Source organism: Suricata suricatta, chromosome 12 (genome assembly GCF_006229205.1).
Source record: "Suricata suricatta isolate VVHF042 chromosome 12, meerkat_22Aug2017_6uvM2_HiC, whole genome shotgun sequence".
NCBI lineage: Eukaryota > Metazoa > Chordata > Mammalia > Carnivora > Herpestidae > Suricata > Suricata suricatta.
Genome location: NC_043711.1, coordinates 85485367 through 85504365, shown reverse-complemented (window position 1 = coordinate 85504365; position 18999 = coordinate 85485367). Strand labels below are relative to the sequence as shown.

The window sequence follows — 18999 nt, the reverse complement described above, 5'->3', positions numbered from 1 at the left end:
CAGGGTGCTCATCCTCTTGATCAACTTATAAGCACTCTGTATTGAGGAAATTAACCTCTGCTACATGGTGCAAAAAAAAAAAAAAAAAGAATGAGTAAAAGATATTTGCCCTTTATTTTGTATTTTGTGCTTTTTAACATAAAAGTTTTTAGGGGCACCTGGGTGGCTCAGTCAGTTAGGTGTCTGACTTCAGCTCGAGTCATGATCTTACAGTTTGTGAGTTTGAGACCTGCCTCAGGCTCTCTGCTGACAGCTCAGAGCCTGGAGCCTGCTTCAGTTTCTGGGTCTCCTTCTTTCTGCCCCTCCCCAGCTTGTGTTTTCTCTCTCTCAAAAATAAACATTAAAAAAAATTTTTTTAAGCTTTTAAAAATCTAAGTGGTCAAATCCCTTTATGAACTCTATTTTACATGTATCCTGAGCAAAGTTTTTTTCCCTATGCTAAGATCTAATATATTTTATGATATACTACTTTTATGTTTATGCATATTGAAATGTTCAGGAGTATATGATTCTAAGAGAGACTTTAGCATATGATCTGGGGCAGAGATCTAACTTTATCTACTGCTAATGTTTGGCCAGTTGTCCCAATATCATAATATATCCTGTTTCCACAGATCTGAAAAAATGCCACCTTTATCATGCACTAAATTTTAATGTGTACTCCAATCTTTTTATGGGCTTTTCACTCCACCTCAGTGATTGGTTTACAAATTCCTAAGCCAGGACCACACTTCCACATTATTACAGTATATTTTACCTCCATTACAGCAAAATATTGTTCTTCCTCTTTTCCAATACTTCCTTGTCTATTCTCACCTGCTTATTGTTCCAATTTCAAAAGCATTTTTCTCAAGCTTCTCCCCCACACCACTTTTTTTTTAAGGCTCCTTCCACTATGCTTACAAACAGATTATCCTTTTAGATCACTAGGTTCCCTATCACTTGATGTGTGGAAGCCAGACCAGAACCAGGACTTGGACGGGCTGGTGTAGAATTTAGATATCGGGCAGTAGGTCTGGATCATCTCTGAACCTAAAAGGCTCAGCAAACCTCTAAGGTTTATTCACCTTACAGGAGTACTTTTAAAAAATCTAATGTGTAGAGAGTAACATGACAAAAGATTTTTACTGGGAAGAGATGGCAAGGACACTAAATAGTACTAAACAATGTCACGTTGAGTGCAAGAAAATGATCTGGGAACCTGGGCAATAACCAATGAATGAATGTCAGCCTGGAGACAAGCCTCAGTGGGGTCCTGCAGGGCTCCGTTCCATCCTTGGGCTTGTTTTTGATGAAGAACTTGGTGGTGAAGATATATAAATAACACACTTAACAAATGTTATATAACACAAAGCATATAGAGACAATGAACACAGCAGATGACAGAACTAATTCAACAGTTTCGAATAGGCAACAATGATGGGCCAAATCTAACAGGAGGAAAATTCCTAGGATCCACACAGAGCACCGCCCTGAACCACAATCAGGCACAGATGCACAGAATGAGAAAGACACAGCTTGGTAAGAGCACATGTGGAGAAAGAAGTTGATGGTTTTGGTTCATCGTAACCGTGACACAAACCCGACCATGAGAAGAGTCCTGCCAGGACAGAGACTCCTTCTCCATCTCCCGACACCCAGCGCCGGGCACACTCCCTGGTCCACTACGGAAATTTGGCAGATGCCCGGCCAAGGAAGGAGCGGAGGAAAGCGACTGTCACAAACGCTGCTGTGGTTTTAGCCTGCCTAAGAGAAGACTCTGTAAGAGTTACCAGGCAGCTCAGATGACCTCTCTTACGGGAATCATACTTTCTTTAGGAGGGCTGTGGAAACTCATTCAGGGAAGCAACTGAGGTTGTAAGGAGTTGAGACATCCTCTCATAAGAGAATGTGCTGAAATTCTTTTTCACTTCTGTTGAAATCTTAGGAGTCACAGTTGCCAAATAATGAAACAGGTTTCTTTATAAAATTAGATCCTTGTCACTGGGGATAATTGATGAAGAGTGATATGAAAAAAAAACCAAGAAGAAGGGAGAACGGACTGCACCTTTCAGCCCCTCCCAACTTGGAAATTCTTCCAAGTTGGATTCTTTTTTAAGCTATACTGCTAGATTTTTTTTTTTTAAGTTTATGTGTTTTTGAAACAGAGACAGACAGAGTCGGTGAGAGGAGAGAATCCCAAGCAGGCTCTGCCCCTTCAGCATGGAGCCTGATGCAGGGCTGGAACCCACAAACCATGAGACCATGACCTGAGCCAAAGTCAGACGCTTAACTGAGCCACCCAGGCACCTCCCCGACTATGCAGTCTGAACTCAAAATTTTTAAGTTTAGAAAGTTATAAAATTACCAAAAGAAAACATATAAAACAAGCAAAAAAAGTCAACTGTGAGCAGGGAAACATCACAGAAATATCACTGGGGCCCAGGGTCACTTAAGTAACGACCTGGAGTGGGAAAGGCCTGGGCTTGGGAGTGAGACTGACCTGGGTCACACCCCCACCCCCACCTATAGAATGTGTAACCAGGAGCAGCGTGTCAACAAGTACTTGTGGGGCACATACTAGGTGCCCGTCACCGTGCTGGGTACTGAGGATGTAATAAATAACAAATAACAAAACAAATACTAGCTGCTGTCCTCGTGGAGCTTCTAGCCTGCCACAACCAGTCCATACAACGCAATTCCTGTAAGGAATTCCAGTGCTGACCGAGAGAACTGTCACTGGAACGCAGAGCACAGGACCCCAAGCTATCTGGTGGAGGGAGGCAGAGAATATTAGCTAGCCTGTCTCTAAACTTCAACTCCCTTAAACTTCCTAGCTGAATTACAGTGAGGATTAAAAGAGATAATACATATAATATGAGTAACGACAGTTGGCACATAGCAGATGCTCAACAAATCTAGGCACCCTCAAGTCTGCTCTGCTGTAACAAACAAAATGCTCTTCTCTTTTTGCTGACCAAGAATAAGCCTACTCATTTGAGGCACACACTACAATATTTGCAGAGGACTGACTACCTAGGTATTAGGTATACCTTTAGCAACAGCTGACTCACAGCTGGAAGAAAGGATCAAGTTAGAGGTCAATGGGAAAGCAACAGAGGAACATATTAAAACAGTAACCCAGGCTGAGGCGGGGTCATTGATTCCATCTGGTATGAAAAATATTCTGCTAGTCTGCCCGCTTACATTTGCTTCAGACCAGCAGGACATTCTCCTTCAACCACAAGAGTGAATATTAGCAAATGAACAGTGAAGTTAAAAAAAAATACCAGAAAATGAACGGAAACCCATGAGTCCTCCTACAATCATAAAACCAGCGCTCGATACACAGGGAACATAAGGTTTCTTCCACCCCAGTTAATGGGCAATTCTCAAAATGTGGTGGTCCCGGGGCTCCAGGGTGGGGTAGGAGGTGGCTGGAGATCCCTTCAGGAGTCTATATGGATCAAAACTACTTTTACAGTAAATCCGAAACATTATTTGTCTTCTTCTCTTTCATTGTCTCAGGAACTTACGGTGGAGTTTTCCAGAGTACAACACAACACATGACGCTATCACTGCCCTGGTGACTAATGAAATGTGCACTTGTATATTCTAAAATTTCCTAAGATCAGCACTTTGGGGTACTCAATAATCTAAGAGTGCACAGGGGTCCCGAGACTAAAAGTTTGAGACCCACTAAACTAAGCCATTCTGCCCCTGTGAACACAAGGACTAATGAGGGCTTCCTAGGGAGGCGGTGCGCTCTGCTCAATGTGACGTTTGAAAGAAAGATCACATGGTGTAAAGCAGAGGCTGCATAAGGAGGATTGTCAATTGAATCTGAAATGCGGCCAAATGAAGAGAGGCATTTTGGGGTATGCAATCAAAATGACAATTGCATATATGGGAAAATAAATGTGAACGTTTCTGATCTCAACCGGAAAGTTTCATTCAAATACGCGCTAGCAATTTTCATCTTAATTGCACCTTGTTGGTCTAGAGAATTATAAAAGACACTGCACCAGGAAGAATTCAAGAACTCAAGGTTAGAAAACAATGTAGTTTCCTAACTGCGTTTGGATATGGGAAAAAAAAATGTTCTTTAGGCAGAATTTCCACTTTTGAATGTTGTGACTTAAAAACTAAAAATAGCATAGAAGTTTGTCTGAATGGAAAACACTGTTGTTGTTGCTGTTATTTTTAAAGAAAATAACATTTTCTTAAAACTGCTGTATAGACGGTGACCCTGTAGCATCTGTGGTACCTAAATTAAGATGTAGGTGGTGAATACGACTTGCGAAAACGCACTGCTCTACTTCCGTGGACACAGGCGACACCAGCATGCCAGAGAGTACTGTGGTTCTTACACGCCCAGTGTTCTCAGCCCACAGCACAGCTGCCTCCTAATGTCGCAGGTTCCAAGGACAGGAAAGTAACAAGGGTGAGCTCAACTATAGAAGTTCCCTCTTGTTCACTGAGCACCTGCAGTCTGGCAGGTGTGTGCTAGGTGAGACGGACAGAGACAAACAAGACACAGTCAGCCTCCTAAAAGGAACACAGAGCCTAATGCAGGAAGACCACTGAGTAAAGAAATAGCTATCAAACACATTTCAAAGATGTTAAAGACTGAGCATACTCACTGTGGACAAGAATTTAGGGAGGGAGACCTGCGAGAGGGAGAGGAAGAGGCCACGGTGGGGAATGTGGCTATCGAATCTGGATATCCAATTGGGCTATCAGTAGCTATCAAAGTTTAATATACGTCCCCTCGATCAGAGACTTCAACACTCAGGTGTCTACCGCAGACAATAGTGTGGCCTAAGACGCGGGGCCACGGAGGCTCACTGCAGCACTGTTCATAAAAGCCAATGTTTAAAATAACCAAGCATCCACCCAAAGAAAAATAATAAATAAACCACAGTATCTCCACACCATGAAATACTACGCACTCATAAAACAGAAGGTAAACATGCATGTACTGACATGGAAAGATCTCCTGTAATGCAGGAAAAACATCACGGTGCAGAATATGCAAGGTATGATTTAGGCAGGGAAAAAATTACATATGTAAATATGTGAACAGAAAACAATCTAAAAAGATACTCGCAGAGGCGATCTCTGGGTAGCGGAATGGAAAGAGGGTCAGTGCAGTGAAGGAGAACTCCTATTTTTTACTTTCCTTATGCACTGTTGCTGTTTTTTATAGTGACAATCTGTCCGTGTGCTGCCTGTCCAATGGAACACACACGCACACAGTGCAGTGACAGGTGCCACCGTGCGGGGAGGTCAGCACAAACCCTGACAGGACCTGGTGCTGGGAAGGCTGAGCCCGGGTCTAGCTCCTCCTCCTGTCAAAGGGGGCTGCGGCCTGGGTGCGGTACGGGGCTCCCCTCACTGTACCTCCTCATCTACAGGACAGAGAACATAAGGAATTGCATTAGTCTCACTAGGCCTCCGCCAGGACTAGGAGTCCTCGGCTCCCTCTGTGCCTGACTTTGTTCATGCTAATCACTCTGCCCTGCAGGCCTTTCCACGTTCTGTTCTGCCTATGAAAGTAAAACTCCTTCTTCAAGGCACAACTCAAATACCACCTCTTCTGTGAAGCCCTCAACAGCCCCCGACTTGGTATTCACTTTATTTTTCTACGTTCCCACAGCACTTGGCTTGTATCTCTTTTAAAGTATAGTTCCTTCTACCCTGCATGTATAGTCAGTCTCCCTAGTAACCCATAAACTTGAGTACAAAGACTGTACTATTCAACTCTTAATTGCCTAGGGGCCTTGGGCCTATTAAGATTCATTAAAAGTGTATGTCCTGGGAGGCAAAAAGACAGGGAGGGAAGAGAGATTTAGAACATTAAAATCTGTATAAATATGAAAATCCCCTTAGTTAGAATTCATTTTTTTTCTTACCTAAATCATCCTGTACATATTCCACACCTTGATTTTCTTGGTCACATCACAAAAAATCCTTCCATGTCACTACTTGTCGAGAAGGACAGAGAGACATCGGACTCCTCCATAGAGTACCTCACAGAACACAGTCAACAGGCACATGAGTGATCACATCATGAGCACTTACTGTGTGTCAGGCATTGAGCTAGACACTTGCCATTATGGTCCCTAAATCTGCACAATGTCCCTGGGAAGGAGGTATTCTTTCTTTCTACAGATGAGACACCTGAGGCTAAGAGAGGAGAAGTGACTTATTCAAGGTCATGTGGTAGTCACACCCTTATCTATCCAACCCCAAAGCCCTTTGACATTTTCTCAACAGTAAAGCTATCACTAATGACAGGCATAAGCAGTCTTCTTCGCACCCTGAGAAGAATAATGCAGAAAAGAGTTGACAGAACAGGACTGACCTTTAGAAGAGTCTAGTCCTGGGCTGGTATCTGGGAACTTGGCTTTTGAAAGGCTCCCCAAGTGATAAGGGTGTTTTGTCCACCCAGAGCACTGCACATCTGCCTTCCTTCTGGGGGCGTAGGTTTTTGAGTCATTGCTGACAAAGGCCTACGTACCCCGTCCACAATAAACACCCTGGCCTCTAAGTCTCAAATGGGCTTCCCTGGACAGAAGCCGTGCACACAGGTCGATGTCTTTCACTGCTGGGAGAATGGGACGTGTCTGCACCTAACCCGGCTGGAGAGAAAACATGGAGAGCCTACGCACGAATTCTCCAGACTCTGCCTCGTATGCCTGTCCCTCCTGCACCCTCGAGCACCACGGACTCCAAGCCCAGGAGTCTGTCCAGCCATCTCCCAAACAAGCATCCTGGGACTCCTGGCACAAATCACAAAAACCAAAGCAGACAAAACAAATGAAAAACAGAACAAGAACAAACAAACAACACGTAGGAGGAAAAAGAGTATCACCGAAACAGAGCCATACTTCTCTGGGTTGTCTGGGAACTTGATCCGCAACTCTTGGTTTTTGTATGATCTTTTTTCAAACGTAAGGATCATTTTCTTCACTGAGCTTTCATCCAGTGGTTCTTCCTGGTACAAAGGAAACAAATGGCAACAATTTCAGTCCAAAGGCACTTCTTATTTACTAACCACTGCTTCTTTTCCATGGCTCTCACATGCCATTCTGCCACTCACTTTTCTGGGTTAAACATACCTTACATACTTCCTCTGCCTCCTTGGAAGGAAGGTCAAGGGTCTAGATCACACGCTACTTTGTATCCCTCTGTGCGTCTCACATCTAGCTCAGGAAGCTCAGTTCAAGGTTTTAATGACTAGCCCATTCAACGACTAATTTCTTGAGCATACTACATGGCACAGAATAGGCAACAACATTAGATAGTTTTATTTAATATTTACCTATCCTTCTCCTCTGCGGTACAGATAATACTCGGAGGTTTAAAAGAACTTGTTCAAGGCCAAACCCTGAGTAAGTGGCAGTGGACCTCAACCTTTTCCGCACAGCAGGGATCGGCAAACTCCAGTCCATGGGCCAAATCGAGCTCAGCGCCTGGTTTGGTACAGCCCACGGCCTAGGAAGACCTGTCGATCAGCATCTCTGCATCTCTGACACATCACTGTTTCTGGTCCCTCCTCACTGGCTGCTGAGAAGGAAATCAGAGAGGCACTTGCAGGCCTGACACAGCAGCAAGAATTTAATAACCTCACTCGGGGGAAGCATAAAAAACTAGTAGACCATATAGTTTTCTTATTTCAAACACTCGAATAATAACTGCAAAGGTAAATAAAATGAATTTTTGAAAAACGGAATCATTTCCCCCCAAAAAAGTCCGCAACAATTTCAGGAATGTTTTCTCCTCAGTTTCTTGTCAAGGTTCATGTCATGTGCTACAGAGCACTCTGCCTCTGACTCCCTCCTGATCCTGGCTTCGCAGCTCTGGGGTCACTGACCACAACTCAGCCCTAAAAGCAACAAAGAAAGTGCTACTAACAGATTCAGAGGGGCATCTGGGTGGCTCAGTTGGTTAAGTGTCTGACTCTTGATTTCAACTCAGGTCATCTCTTGGTTTGTGAGTTTGAGCCTCGCATAGGGTGCTGTACTGATAGTGCGAAACCTGCTTGGGATTCTCTCTCTTTTTTCCTATCTCTGCTCCTCCCTGTGTGTTCTCTCTCCCTCAAAAGTAAATAAACATTCAAAAAAAATTTTTTTAATAGTTAATTTATTTTTGAGACCGAGAGAGACAGAGCACAAGCAGGGGAGGGGCAGAGAGGGAGGGAGACCCAGAATCTGAAACAGGCTCCAGGCTCTGAGCTGTCAGCACAGAGCCCAAATGCAGGGCTGAAACTCACAGACTGTGAGATCATGACCTGGGCTGAAGTCAGACACTTAACTGACTGAGCCACCTAGGTGCCCCATACATTCAAAAAAAAAATTTTTTTGAAGCTGGAAACAATACATCCTTTTGGAAAACATTGAATCATCTCATAACTGTGTAAGTAAGTACGCTAAGGTGTTGGATATTATTTTATTAAATTTCTATTTCCATATTTTGGGTTTTAAGTGGGAGATACCTATAAATGTGTTCCGGGCATGACACATTTCTTTGATGTTATCAATGACTCCTGGACCCTGAGAGCCTCTCCTGGACTCCACCCTATCCCAGGTTATCTGCAGCTTAAAGAGTACAGCACAAACTGAAGTCCATGCCCCGGCTCAGTCAGGACTCAGAGGCCAGCAGTCTAGCTCACTACTTACTAGCCACATGCTGATGTTACTTTGCTGAACATAATCCTCCAACCCTCAACTGACTCTACTTCTCAAGTCTTGAATTCATCCATTTGGCATTCAGAATAAAATCCTAAATCCTTCACAGGACCCATTTAAGGATGTCTGGCAGGATCTGGCCCAGACAATCTCTCCAACCAGAAACTGGGGAAAATACTCCTTCTGACGGCCCTGTCTACTCGTTCACTTCTGACTCTCCAGTGCCTGGCACACAGCAAGCACACAGTGAAGATGTCAAGGAAGGAAGGGAGGGAGGGAGAGAAGGAGGGAATGAGGGTGAAAATATTACCTGTATCTTCCAAGGTCATAGAGATGACCTAAAGAGATGACGTACGTAAAACTGTTTTACAACTACATTCATATAAACTCTTACTGTTACTATTAGCAACAGGCACGATGTACCCAAAGTACTACTAGGATTGAACTAACTGATCTAAATTTCTAGGGAACGGTTAAATCACTGTCAAGCAACCTCGACCCCATCTTCTTTCCAAGGCTAACGTCTCGCCCACTCTGTAGGAAAAACCGTATTAGCGTTAATACAGCTCTCGGAGGATTCCCAAAACCTCAGCCTCTCCAGGGTCTGGCCTTCCCGCCTTTACTTTCTCTCCAACGCTGGGGAGAACTGAATTATCGGTCTTAGTCATCGAGCACGGCAGTGTCTCCAATAGCTCAACGTCAGAAAGCAGAGGGAGATTTCAGAAAGATGAATGCTGGTGATGTAGCCCAAAAAGGACAATAATATTTTACAAGCTCACGTGACTTCGCAGGGGCAAACATCACTTGTTTTTCATCAAATGGGACTTTGGTGGCAGTGAGAAAATAACTCCTAGACTTGCAGTCTTCCATGTGTCATTTTTACAAAGCGATCTCTTTTCCCCTGTCCCTTAACAGAAGGCCTGGTCCCACGTTACATTTCTGTCTCCCAGGCTAGAAACCACTTACCTATGACAGCTACTATCCTAATCCTCCAGTACCAGCCTTGCCCTATGTGGGAATTATACCTGCCAATTAACTGCTGCTGCAGGGCTAACAGATTGAGCAGAAGCGAGTGAGGACGGAGGGCGGGAGGGAGGGAAGGGGGAGGATGTGCCACACACACTGAGCCTAGCAGGGCTGCGGCCCTCAGAGAGGACATTTGGGACTGTCTCCCACCACAGATTTCCAAGGTGTCACCGTCTTTTAGGGGCAGACCCCCAAATTAGCACTGGTACAAATCCCAATGAGAACAGAGTTACTGTCACAACACAGTAGAGACCTTTCTGGAATATGAATCAATGTTTTTTCCCTTCTCAGATTCACACTCCGGCTTCATTTTTAAAATCCAAACTTAGCATCAGGTCTTTCAGGGAACCAAAAAACAGCTGGCTCTTAGGAATCTATTTCCATAATTCATATTGAACAAAATGCCAGAGTGAAATAACATACAAGTTAACACTTAAGGATATAAAAGGACACTTAGGTAAGGTCATTTTATTTTTAATCACTGATATTTTACCTCTACTCGTTTTTAGCTTCGTTCATTTATTCATTCAATAAGTACTGATTGAAGGCCTACCAAGAGCTGGGCACTGCACCCGTGCTGGAGCTGCAGCTGGGAACAAAACAGAGCCAGTCCCTGTTTTCACAGGAGGTGAGGCGAGGGTAACAAATGAATGCAATAAACACACCAGGACTTCCGACCGTGAGTGCCGTGAAGGCGGTGCCTGCGCAGAGTGGTAGGGCAGTGAGAGGACGACTCACGGGGGCTACCTCAGAGACAGGGCAGGCTTCCCGGAGGAGGAAACGTCTGTCCCGAGGCCGTGAATGAGAAGAGACCAGCCAGGCAAAGCATTAGGGGCAAAACATTCTACAAAAGGTATTGAAGTAAAAAGGGCCTGAGGTAGGAATGAGTGGGCTTTCAAGGCACCCTTTGGAGAGCAAACAGAAAGGCCTTTAGGCACCTCTCTACCTAAACTGTATTTTTGCAGTCACGCCCAAATCCTTCATCTCTTAGCTCCCCCTGAACTTCACCTTTGTTGCTTTGCTAATGCCATGTCAACTGAAGAGCCCTTCTTCTGCCCGTTTCATAAAATTCTACTCCTCTTTCAAAAAGGGACTACTGACCATATTAAAAACTCCAAGTGCCTCAATGTGTCCAGTCTAGGAAGCCCCCCTAACCCGCGTCACTCAAGACCAACAGCCCCACAATTCAGTGCTTGGGCCTCGATTAACACAGAATCCAGAATAATTTTAAAACTCTGTAATGGTCTTCACACTTTGAAAAATGCCTTCCCAACTCTACTTTCCCACTTAACTTTCATGTCAGTACTGTGCAATACGTAATCTTACCCCCATTTTACAGACTAAGCTGAAAAGCTCAGAGAAATGAAGTATTTGGCCTAAAATTACACTCCACGGATACCGCGTCAGGGCCAGGCAGGCCTGTCACCGTACCTCTTCCTCCTCCTCCTCACCCTCTCTGTCAATAATTTGAAGCAGTCTTTTTTTGTCGTCATCGGCTTCTTCGGCCACACTCAGCTCCTCCTCCCGGCCGCGGCCACGCTCTCGAGTGCCAGCTTGTCTCCGACGCATCTTCAGTTCTTCCTCCTCATCGTCCCGGGGACGTTTTGTGCCTCTGTTGGGCTGATAAAGAGAAAAAAGAAACACAGGATTCCAGAGCTGGAAAAGACACAGAAGGGCATGCGTAGCAAATATTCTAAAAGCTTTCAAGAATTCATGGACTGAGGGGCGCACAAGTGACTTGGTCGATTAAGTGTGCGACTTCGGCTCAGGTCATGATCTCATAGCCTGTGAGTTCGAACCCCTCGTCGGGCTCTGTGCTGACACCTCAGAGCCTGGAGCCTGCTTCGGATTCTGTCTCCCTCTCTCTCTGCCCTTCCTCCGCTTGCGCTCTTTTTCTCTCTCTCTCAAATATATATAACATTAAAAAAATAAAAAAGAATTCACCACTTGCAAAGCACCACACAATACAATTTCTCCCACAAAATGAAGTAAAGCTCTAAGCAGTCATTTTTCAGACCTTTAACGATTCCATAAATAAATGACTAAAATCAGCTACAAGGTAGTTGGCTTTTTTTCTTTTTTATAGAATTGTTAATATGCAAAATTTTCCCACTTCACAAGAGTTCCCGTGGGTACAGAAACCCCAGGAACACAGCCACTTTGAGCTAGGTGAGGCTCGCTTACTAGTTGGGATACAGTCCCCAACACCAGTCCCTCCGCACATGGCTTTAGTTCACGTCTAAGAAAGACTACAGGCCCTCCCAAGGACTTCAGAGAATATTACATATGTAACATCCGAGGGTCTGCCGCACCCCGAAGTCCTACTTCACTGAGCCAGGCCCAGACGAGTATTAACCTAAGTCACAAAACCAGCAGCAGCACTAAAATCAGAATCGCCACTTCCTGACTTCTAGTCCAGGGTTCCGTGTGCCACACTGTTGGGTCCTCATTTTGCCTTTGACACTGCAGTCCCCGGAGGAGCTCTTAACAGTGACCTTCTATTGCACTGGAAGAAAATGGGGCACTTCAGAGCTGAGGAGAAACAGCACTGCACCCCCCAGGCATCAAAAAGCCCACCATCTCCCATCAGCTCAGCTCACTGCTGGTGCAACTTTGGGCATGTCATGTGACCTCTCTAAACCTCAGTTTCCTCATCTGCAAAGGACAAACAGAAATTATAACCCTTTTCCCTGTGAACATCAAAGGATGCTTTTGTATATGTGTATTTTTACCATTTTTTCCCAGCTTCAATGAAATATAACTGACATATAACATCGCGTCACAAGGTGATTATCTGATTCATGTGTGCGTGTGTGTGTGTGTTGCAAACAATTACCACACAAGTTAGTTGACACCTCAGCCACTTCATATAATTACTTTTGAAAATTATTTTATTTACTTACTATTGGAGGGGGTGAAAACATTGAAGATCTACCTTCTTAGCAACTTCCAAGTAGACAATACAGTATTGTTAACTGTAGTCACGCTGTTATACGTTGGATTCCCAGAACTTATTCGTAACTGGAAGTCTGTATCAAAAGGTTGCAAACTGTAGCGAAAGAATGCTAACTATAACTCTACTAAACAAATATAAAACATTTTTCCTAGAAGGTAATCCGCATGATTCTGTCGTCCTCAACACAGGACACGTGTGTTAGGCTCAACGAGCTTTTCTTTACTGGTATAAACCAATAGTGTGCTGGTGTGACACAGTTTACTACTACCAACAGAAGAAAATGCCACATTTGCTGCCAACCCGCTAAGTTGTCTGATGATAAGAGACAAATTTCTACTAAACACATGACACATCTCACCTCGTGACTTAGAACCCACACTGCTACTGAACTCCGCCACCACAGGGGTGCAAAGTCATCCCTCTGGATTCGCACGCCCTGCTGGTTCCCCACACCAGGTGTGCAGTAAGTCTAAGCATATGACACCGCTTAGAAAAACTCACATTTTGGTTTGTGGGTTACCACCTGCTATTTTTCACTCTGTTCCTAGCCTCCGTGAGATAGATTATAACTTCATATGATAACATTCTATTTCCATAAATACAAAATTACAAAAAAAAATCTATTGTCATCGTTACTGGTCTACACTTAGAAAAAACAGGAGAGAAACAAGAAAGAAATCAACATGCCAGTTACCAGGGAGCACAAGAAAAAGGAGGTGGTGGTTTTCAAGTGAGAACGGAGGGAAAGGTAGCTTGATCCTGAAGGAGGGCAGGCTTCAAACCAGAAATCTGTGGCTCCCCAGCAGGTAAGGAACGCCAGCCCCCCGGGGAACACTAATTCTTTCAGGCTCATAAAGCGAGGCCTGCTGCGATTCTGATTAGCGTGAGCCGCTGCAGCAGTCAAATCAAAGCATGAGCTCCACAGTTCTCCACTGAAAGGAGGTTTCGGGATTGTTTATCTCTGAGGGCAGAGAGAAAAGGCAGTGGACTACAGTTAAAAGGAGGAAGCTAAATACTCCCCGCCCCCCACCTTCCTGGTTAAGAAACGTAAAACTGAGAGAACACGGTAATGGCTCTTTGGAATACATCTTCCAATCTACTTTTTTAAAACAAACATTTTAGAGGTAGGGGAGGAGTTTCACGTTTACCTCCAATAATTTCCACTGAAATAGCACTTTCCTTCTGCAGAACTTAAAGCACCTATTTTCATCTCCACCACCTCTCTGGGGAAGAGAAGTAGGTTAACAGTTCTATTTTATAAGCGGGGAGATGGGATGCCTCAGATCCTCCAATAAACCCTTGCAAAGACAACCTGGCCCCTTCTCAAAGTTGAACCTGACCTCTAGGAAGTCTGCTGATCTACCATGATCCCAAGACCCTGACTGAGCCAGGTCTGAGGGACTTTCAGTCAAGAATATATACCCATAAAACCATGTAAGACCTAATAATATTTGTTAAACCATTTATTCAACAAATAACGTATTAAGGAACTGCAAGGCTTGAAGGACCCTCAACTAATAAGCTGGCCCAGTGGCAGTCCCAGGCTTCCATTTGGGTCGTGTCTAAATGGGGATGCAGGGACAGACAGGGCCAGCATGGATTCCTGACACAAGAACAGCTGTGTTCATCCTTAGGGACAGTTACGCAGAACATCCCTAAGAGGGCAATCTTCAGGCTCACTAACTGTTTCTACAATTCCCTTCCGCGTCACACAGGGCATTCAGCCTGAGTTCCACCGGTGATAGCTCTCCAGCAGAACCCAGTCCAACCTGCTCCAACCGGGGTCCTTTACCAAAACCATTAGCTCCACCTGCAAAAGATAGGTATGCGGTTCGGCGGCATCTGGGTGGCTCAGTCAGGTGGGCGTCCGACTCCAGGTTTCAGCTCAGGTCATGATCTTACAGTTCGTGAGCTCGAGCCCCGCACTGGGCTCTGCATTGGCGGTCCTGAGCCTGCTTGGGATACTCTCTTCCCCTCTCTCTCTGCCCCTCCCCTGCTCATCTGTCACTCTCAAAATAAATAAACTTAAAAAAAAAAGTTTGTTCTTCTCCAACTGTCTCTTTTTCAGATATGAACACTCCAAATAGTGAAGTTTCTACTCATCTCTGAAATTTGACCACTCGGAATAATAAAGGTTTAGATTCACTTCTTTAACAAATATTTATTAAATGCCAACTAGGTATAAGGCCTGTGCTGGTGACTGGGGACATAAGTGTGAATAAGACAAACACTGCTTTGTGGTCAAGGGGCTTAACAGTCTAGGACATTGTTGCCCAATCAAAATGTAATGCAAACTACAGGTGTAATATTTAATTTTTTAGGGGCCGCATTTCAAAAAGTAAAAAGCAGGGTGCTTTCAATATAATACGTTTTATAATTGAATATATTCAAAATATTATCATTTCAACATGTAATCAATATGAAAAAATTACTAATGTGGTATTTTACATTTTTTTCCATACGCAGTAAGTCTCTGGAGTTTGGCAGACGACTTTACATTTACACTGTATCTCAGCACAGACCCGGCCCCATTTCATGCACCTGCGAGCTAGATATAGCCAGCGGCTACCAGACTGGCTAGCACAGATTCAGAGCATTTTCATCGGAGGGATTCCTGTTCCCCGAGAAAGCCAAAATGGAACCGTCTTTCCAGCAACACTGCATAAAATGTGGACTCACAAAAAGCTGAAGTCCTGTTTGTGAAAGGTTCCCCCCCCGCCCAAAAAAATTAGGAAGCTAACAACACCCTGACCTAGAAATAAACATCTACATTGTATTTACCCATATTCACTACCGAGAGAGTGATCAGTTACACCAGACAAAACCCGAATATGTAAGTGGGAAGAGCCTCAGGGCTGTCAAACTGATTCTGCCACAGAAGAGCCACAGGGCCCCGGGTGCGGGAAGGGAATGCAACACTCACAGCCTGCCAGACAGGTCAACAGCTCAGGCCCAGCTCTCCCTGCATCTTACAAAACCAATCCCAAAAGGTTTAAGCCATTCTTCCCGGTCACCTTTGGAGATTAATTTGTTGTGGAATCTGAAAGGTGTTTGGATTCCCTCAAGATGAAGGAATGACAAAAGAAACTGTTCTTCGTCAAGTCATTTCTTTGTTTTCTGTTGCCCACAAGACTAGAGGGAAAAAATGATTAACTCTTAATTTCTGTTATACCAAAACACCAGCCTTTAAAGACTTAAAAATTCCTCTGTGTTCCCTGCCTTCCTCCCCATCGGTGGTGAGTGGTGTAAGTGCTCACTCAGCATGTGCTACCATCCAGACACACAGCTGGTAGCCTTTCTAGGATATATGAAGGATTTCCACTTGCTCAAAGCTTATATATAGTAAGCTTCAAGATTATATACATATGAGATGCTTTACTTTCTGAAAAACCTTGGAGCCTATTATGTGTGTGCGTGTGTGATGGATGATATATACGTATATATTCCCCTGGAAGCAGAAATCAAGACATCTCCATGAAAGCTTTGAAAGAGTTAAAAAATTAAATAAGTAATTTGCCTAGGAATCCTCCCTGTGTACCCAGACAATATCCAGCCTAAGCTTTTGGTTTCATTTTTCCCTCTCTGCCTTTCTCCCTCTCTCTCTCTCCCTTTTTTTTTTTTAATTAAAAAGCAGTGAGAAGCTGTAGCTATAATGAGGAGCTGTGGGAAAATGCAGTTATATTGGGCTCAAAGTAATGTACCATAGGAAGAGGCTACATCACCAGAACGAATCCTAAATTAAAACTCCACTATGAAACCAACTCCATTTCCTCTGAGCATGCAATCTATATTATCGCATTTATGGTCTTGTCTCGACCTCAATTAGACTTGGGGGTGGGGAAGGAGAAAGGGGACTTCTATAATAAGCAATAATGGCATCATTATGATAAATTATGAAAACACAGTGCAATTATTAATGTGAACAGCACATCTATACCAGGATGTAACAGTGGAGATATGTATTGTGGGGGGTGGAGGGGAAGTCTAAGTAAGTTCAATATTCTAAGAATATTGGCTTAGAAAGGGGGTGATTTTCATAAAATGTACTTTCATGTTAATGGAAGGAAAAAATACGTTCAGTTCTATTAAGAAATGGAAAAGGTCAAAGGAAATCTTCTAGAACCTTATAATAAACCAGGAATTTTTTACCTAGCACCAAGAAGCTCAGATAACTTCAGAAAAGAGCCTTCCAAGTAGGGCATGAAGTACTATTCCTAAATATCAAACAATGGTAAAGACTCAGAAATTTGAGCTCAAAGGGATAATCTAGCTTATCTGTCTCTTTATAGAAATAGGGAAATCTGAGCCTAGTGGCTTTAAGTAATTTGTCTGTGATGGGCAATAATACAAGGCTTCTAATTCCTAATTTAGTGCTTTTCCTCCTTTGCTATACTAACTACCCATTGCTAACCTGTTTGCAATGGTGATATCCTGTATGGAGAATGAGTTCTGGAGCCAAATTTTCCTAAATTCAAAGCCTAGTCCCTGTACGTTAAGCCTGAGTTTTCTCAATCTATAAGCAAGGAACCATAACCATTTTCACACATTTAGGCATAAACGTATATATATGCATATAAGTACAGAAAGGCCAATGTTGTAGAGTGTCCAGCAGAGTCCAGCTCAGAGAAGACAACACACGTAGCTTCCCACCTCTCTTTTACAACTGATTCAAAAATCAAAGAACCTCAAGGTTGGGAAGGGTGGTGACCACTAACAGGTTTTAACAAAAGGATCCTTTATTCAATGTCAAAATATGACAGACACGCCCTCCCCGCCCTCCGCCATACCTTTTAATATCCAATGATGGAGAAAGGCCACAATGACAACAAATACATTACTATCGATTTGGTAATACGTTTCACTGAATTTGTTTTTTAACTCCTACATTTATGAGAGAGAGAGAGATGGATTAATTTTGAGAGATTTGGGATTCATTCTGCAGAAAATGCCTGTGGTCTGGATTCACAACCTCCTGCAGTAATTCTGAGGAACTAGAGACACCCAGGCTTTAGGAAGCCTTGATCTAACCCAATCATCTCTTTGAGAACGAATCCCCTTTAAAACATGTCTGGGTGGCTCAGCCCGTTAAGCGTCTGGCTTAGGCTCAGGTCATGATCTCATGGTTCGTGGGTTTGAGCCCTGCATTGGGCTCTGTGCTGACAGCTAGCTCAGAACCTGGAGGTTGCTTCAGATTCTGTATCTCCGTCTCTCTCTGACCCTCCCCTTCTCGCGCTGTCTCTCTCAAAAATAAAGGCATTAAAAAAAAAAATTTAAAACATGTCTGCAGGGCACAGGCTGGGACTTTCCTAACACTTCTGGGGACCAGAAACTTCCTTCCTCCCTAAGTCGTGCCCCTTCCATCTTTGACTCACTCAGTTTGTTAAATTGAGGAGAAACCTTTCAGTTTACAATTTTCTTCTTGGTCCCTAATCTTTCCCTCTTTTTTCTCCTAATCTTTCTAAAGCAATATAAACATGATTAGTCTCACTCTCACATTAAAAAAGAAAACAATCTTTAGATTATTTTCAAGACAGTAATCCGATTTCTTTCTTTCTCTATCATTGCCTTTTCTTCTACACAATAAACACTTTTATATGGGGGGGTATGCATGTAGCACAGGGGAGAAAGGTAGGTACACACAATTAAATTCCTTCCTGCCGTTATTTTGAGGTTTCATGATTTTAAAGCTTTCTAATACCTCTTAAGGTAATTGGACATATGGAATGTCACAAACCCAAGCTTGTGGATGGAATGGTATAACCAATTTGAAATGCTCGGAAATCATCTGCCGTTGACCTCGCCTGATTACATTTTGTCAGAATAAAAGGGAGTTTTCAAACATTCATTTTTACCAGATGGTAGTGAGTAGCCTGACCCAGAAGTTACAGATGAGCTGCAGTAATGAGTTTTCCCTTGCTTTTGCTGGCTGCACATTCACTGGTGACATTTTACAACTAGGACTTCTGGCTCAATCAATATTTGCAGGCATGAAACCTGCCAAAGTTAACATCAGGGCTCCCTTGCAAATTTGCTTAAGGCACCACAACTGAAAAAGCTCAGAGTCTCTAATGCTGCAACTACCATCAGCCAAAGTTCAAAATCAGGGATCAAAGCCATCAGAGACAGAAAATTCTGCCTACCTCAAAGGGTTGTTGTGATGACTGAAACAGCTTAGGAGAAGACCATATGTAAACTACAGAGTGCTATACCAACAAGGAATTGTCATATTTTTAAGGAATGTCTGAGAAATATTCCAGGTATTCATATATAACTACATATTATGTCTTTACAAGACTTAACGCTAAAAAAAATGTAATCATGACAATTTATTACCTTTTTATCTGG

General features: G+C 43.5%; 1 protein-coding gene across 1 annotated transcript in view; it reads right to left on the bottom strand.

Annotated features, from left to right (window-relative positions):
* Positions 1-18999, bottom strand: part of CTNNBL1 (catenin beta like 1) — a 157384-nt gene that overhangs the window by 114005 nt on the left and 24380 nt on the right. Inside the window, exons 2-3 of the mRNA XM_029917945.1 lie at positions 11130-11318; positions 6873-6979 (exon numbers count right to left, since the gene is read on the bottom strand). Of these exons, the coding sequence (XP_029773805.1) occupies positions 6873-6979; positions 11130-11318 (296 nt within the window). The remainder of the gene's footprint in view (positions 1-6872; positions 6980-11129; positions 11319-18999) is intronic.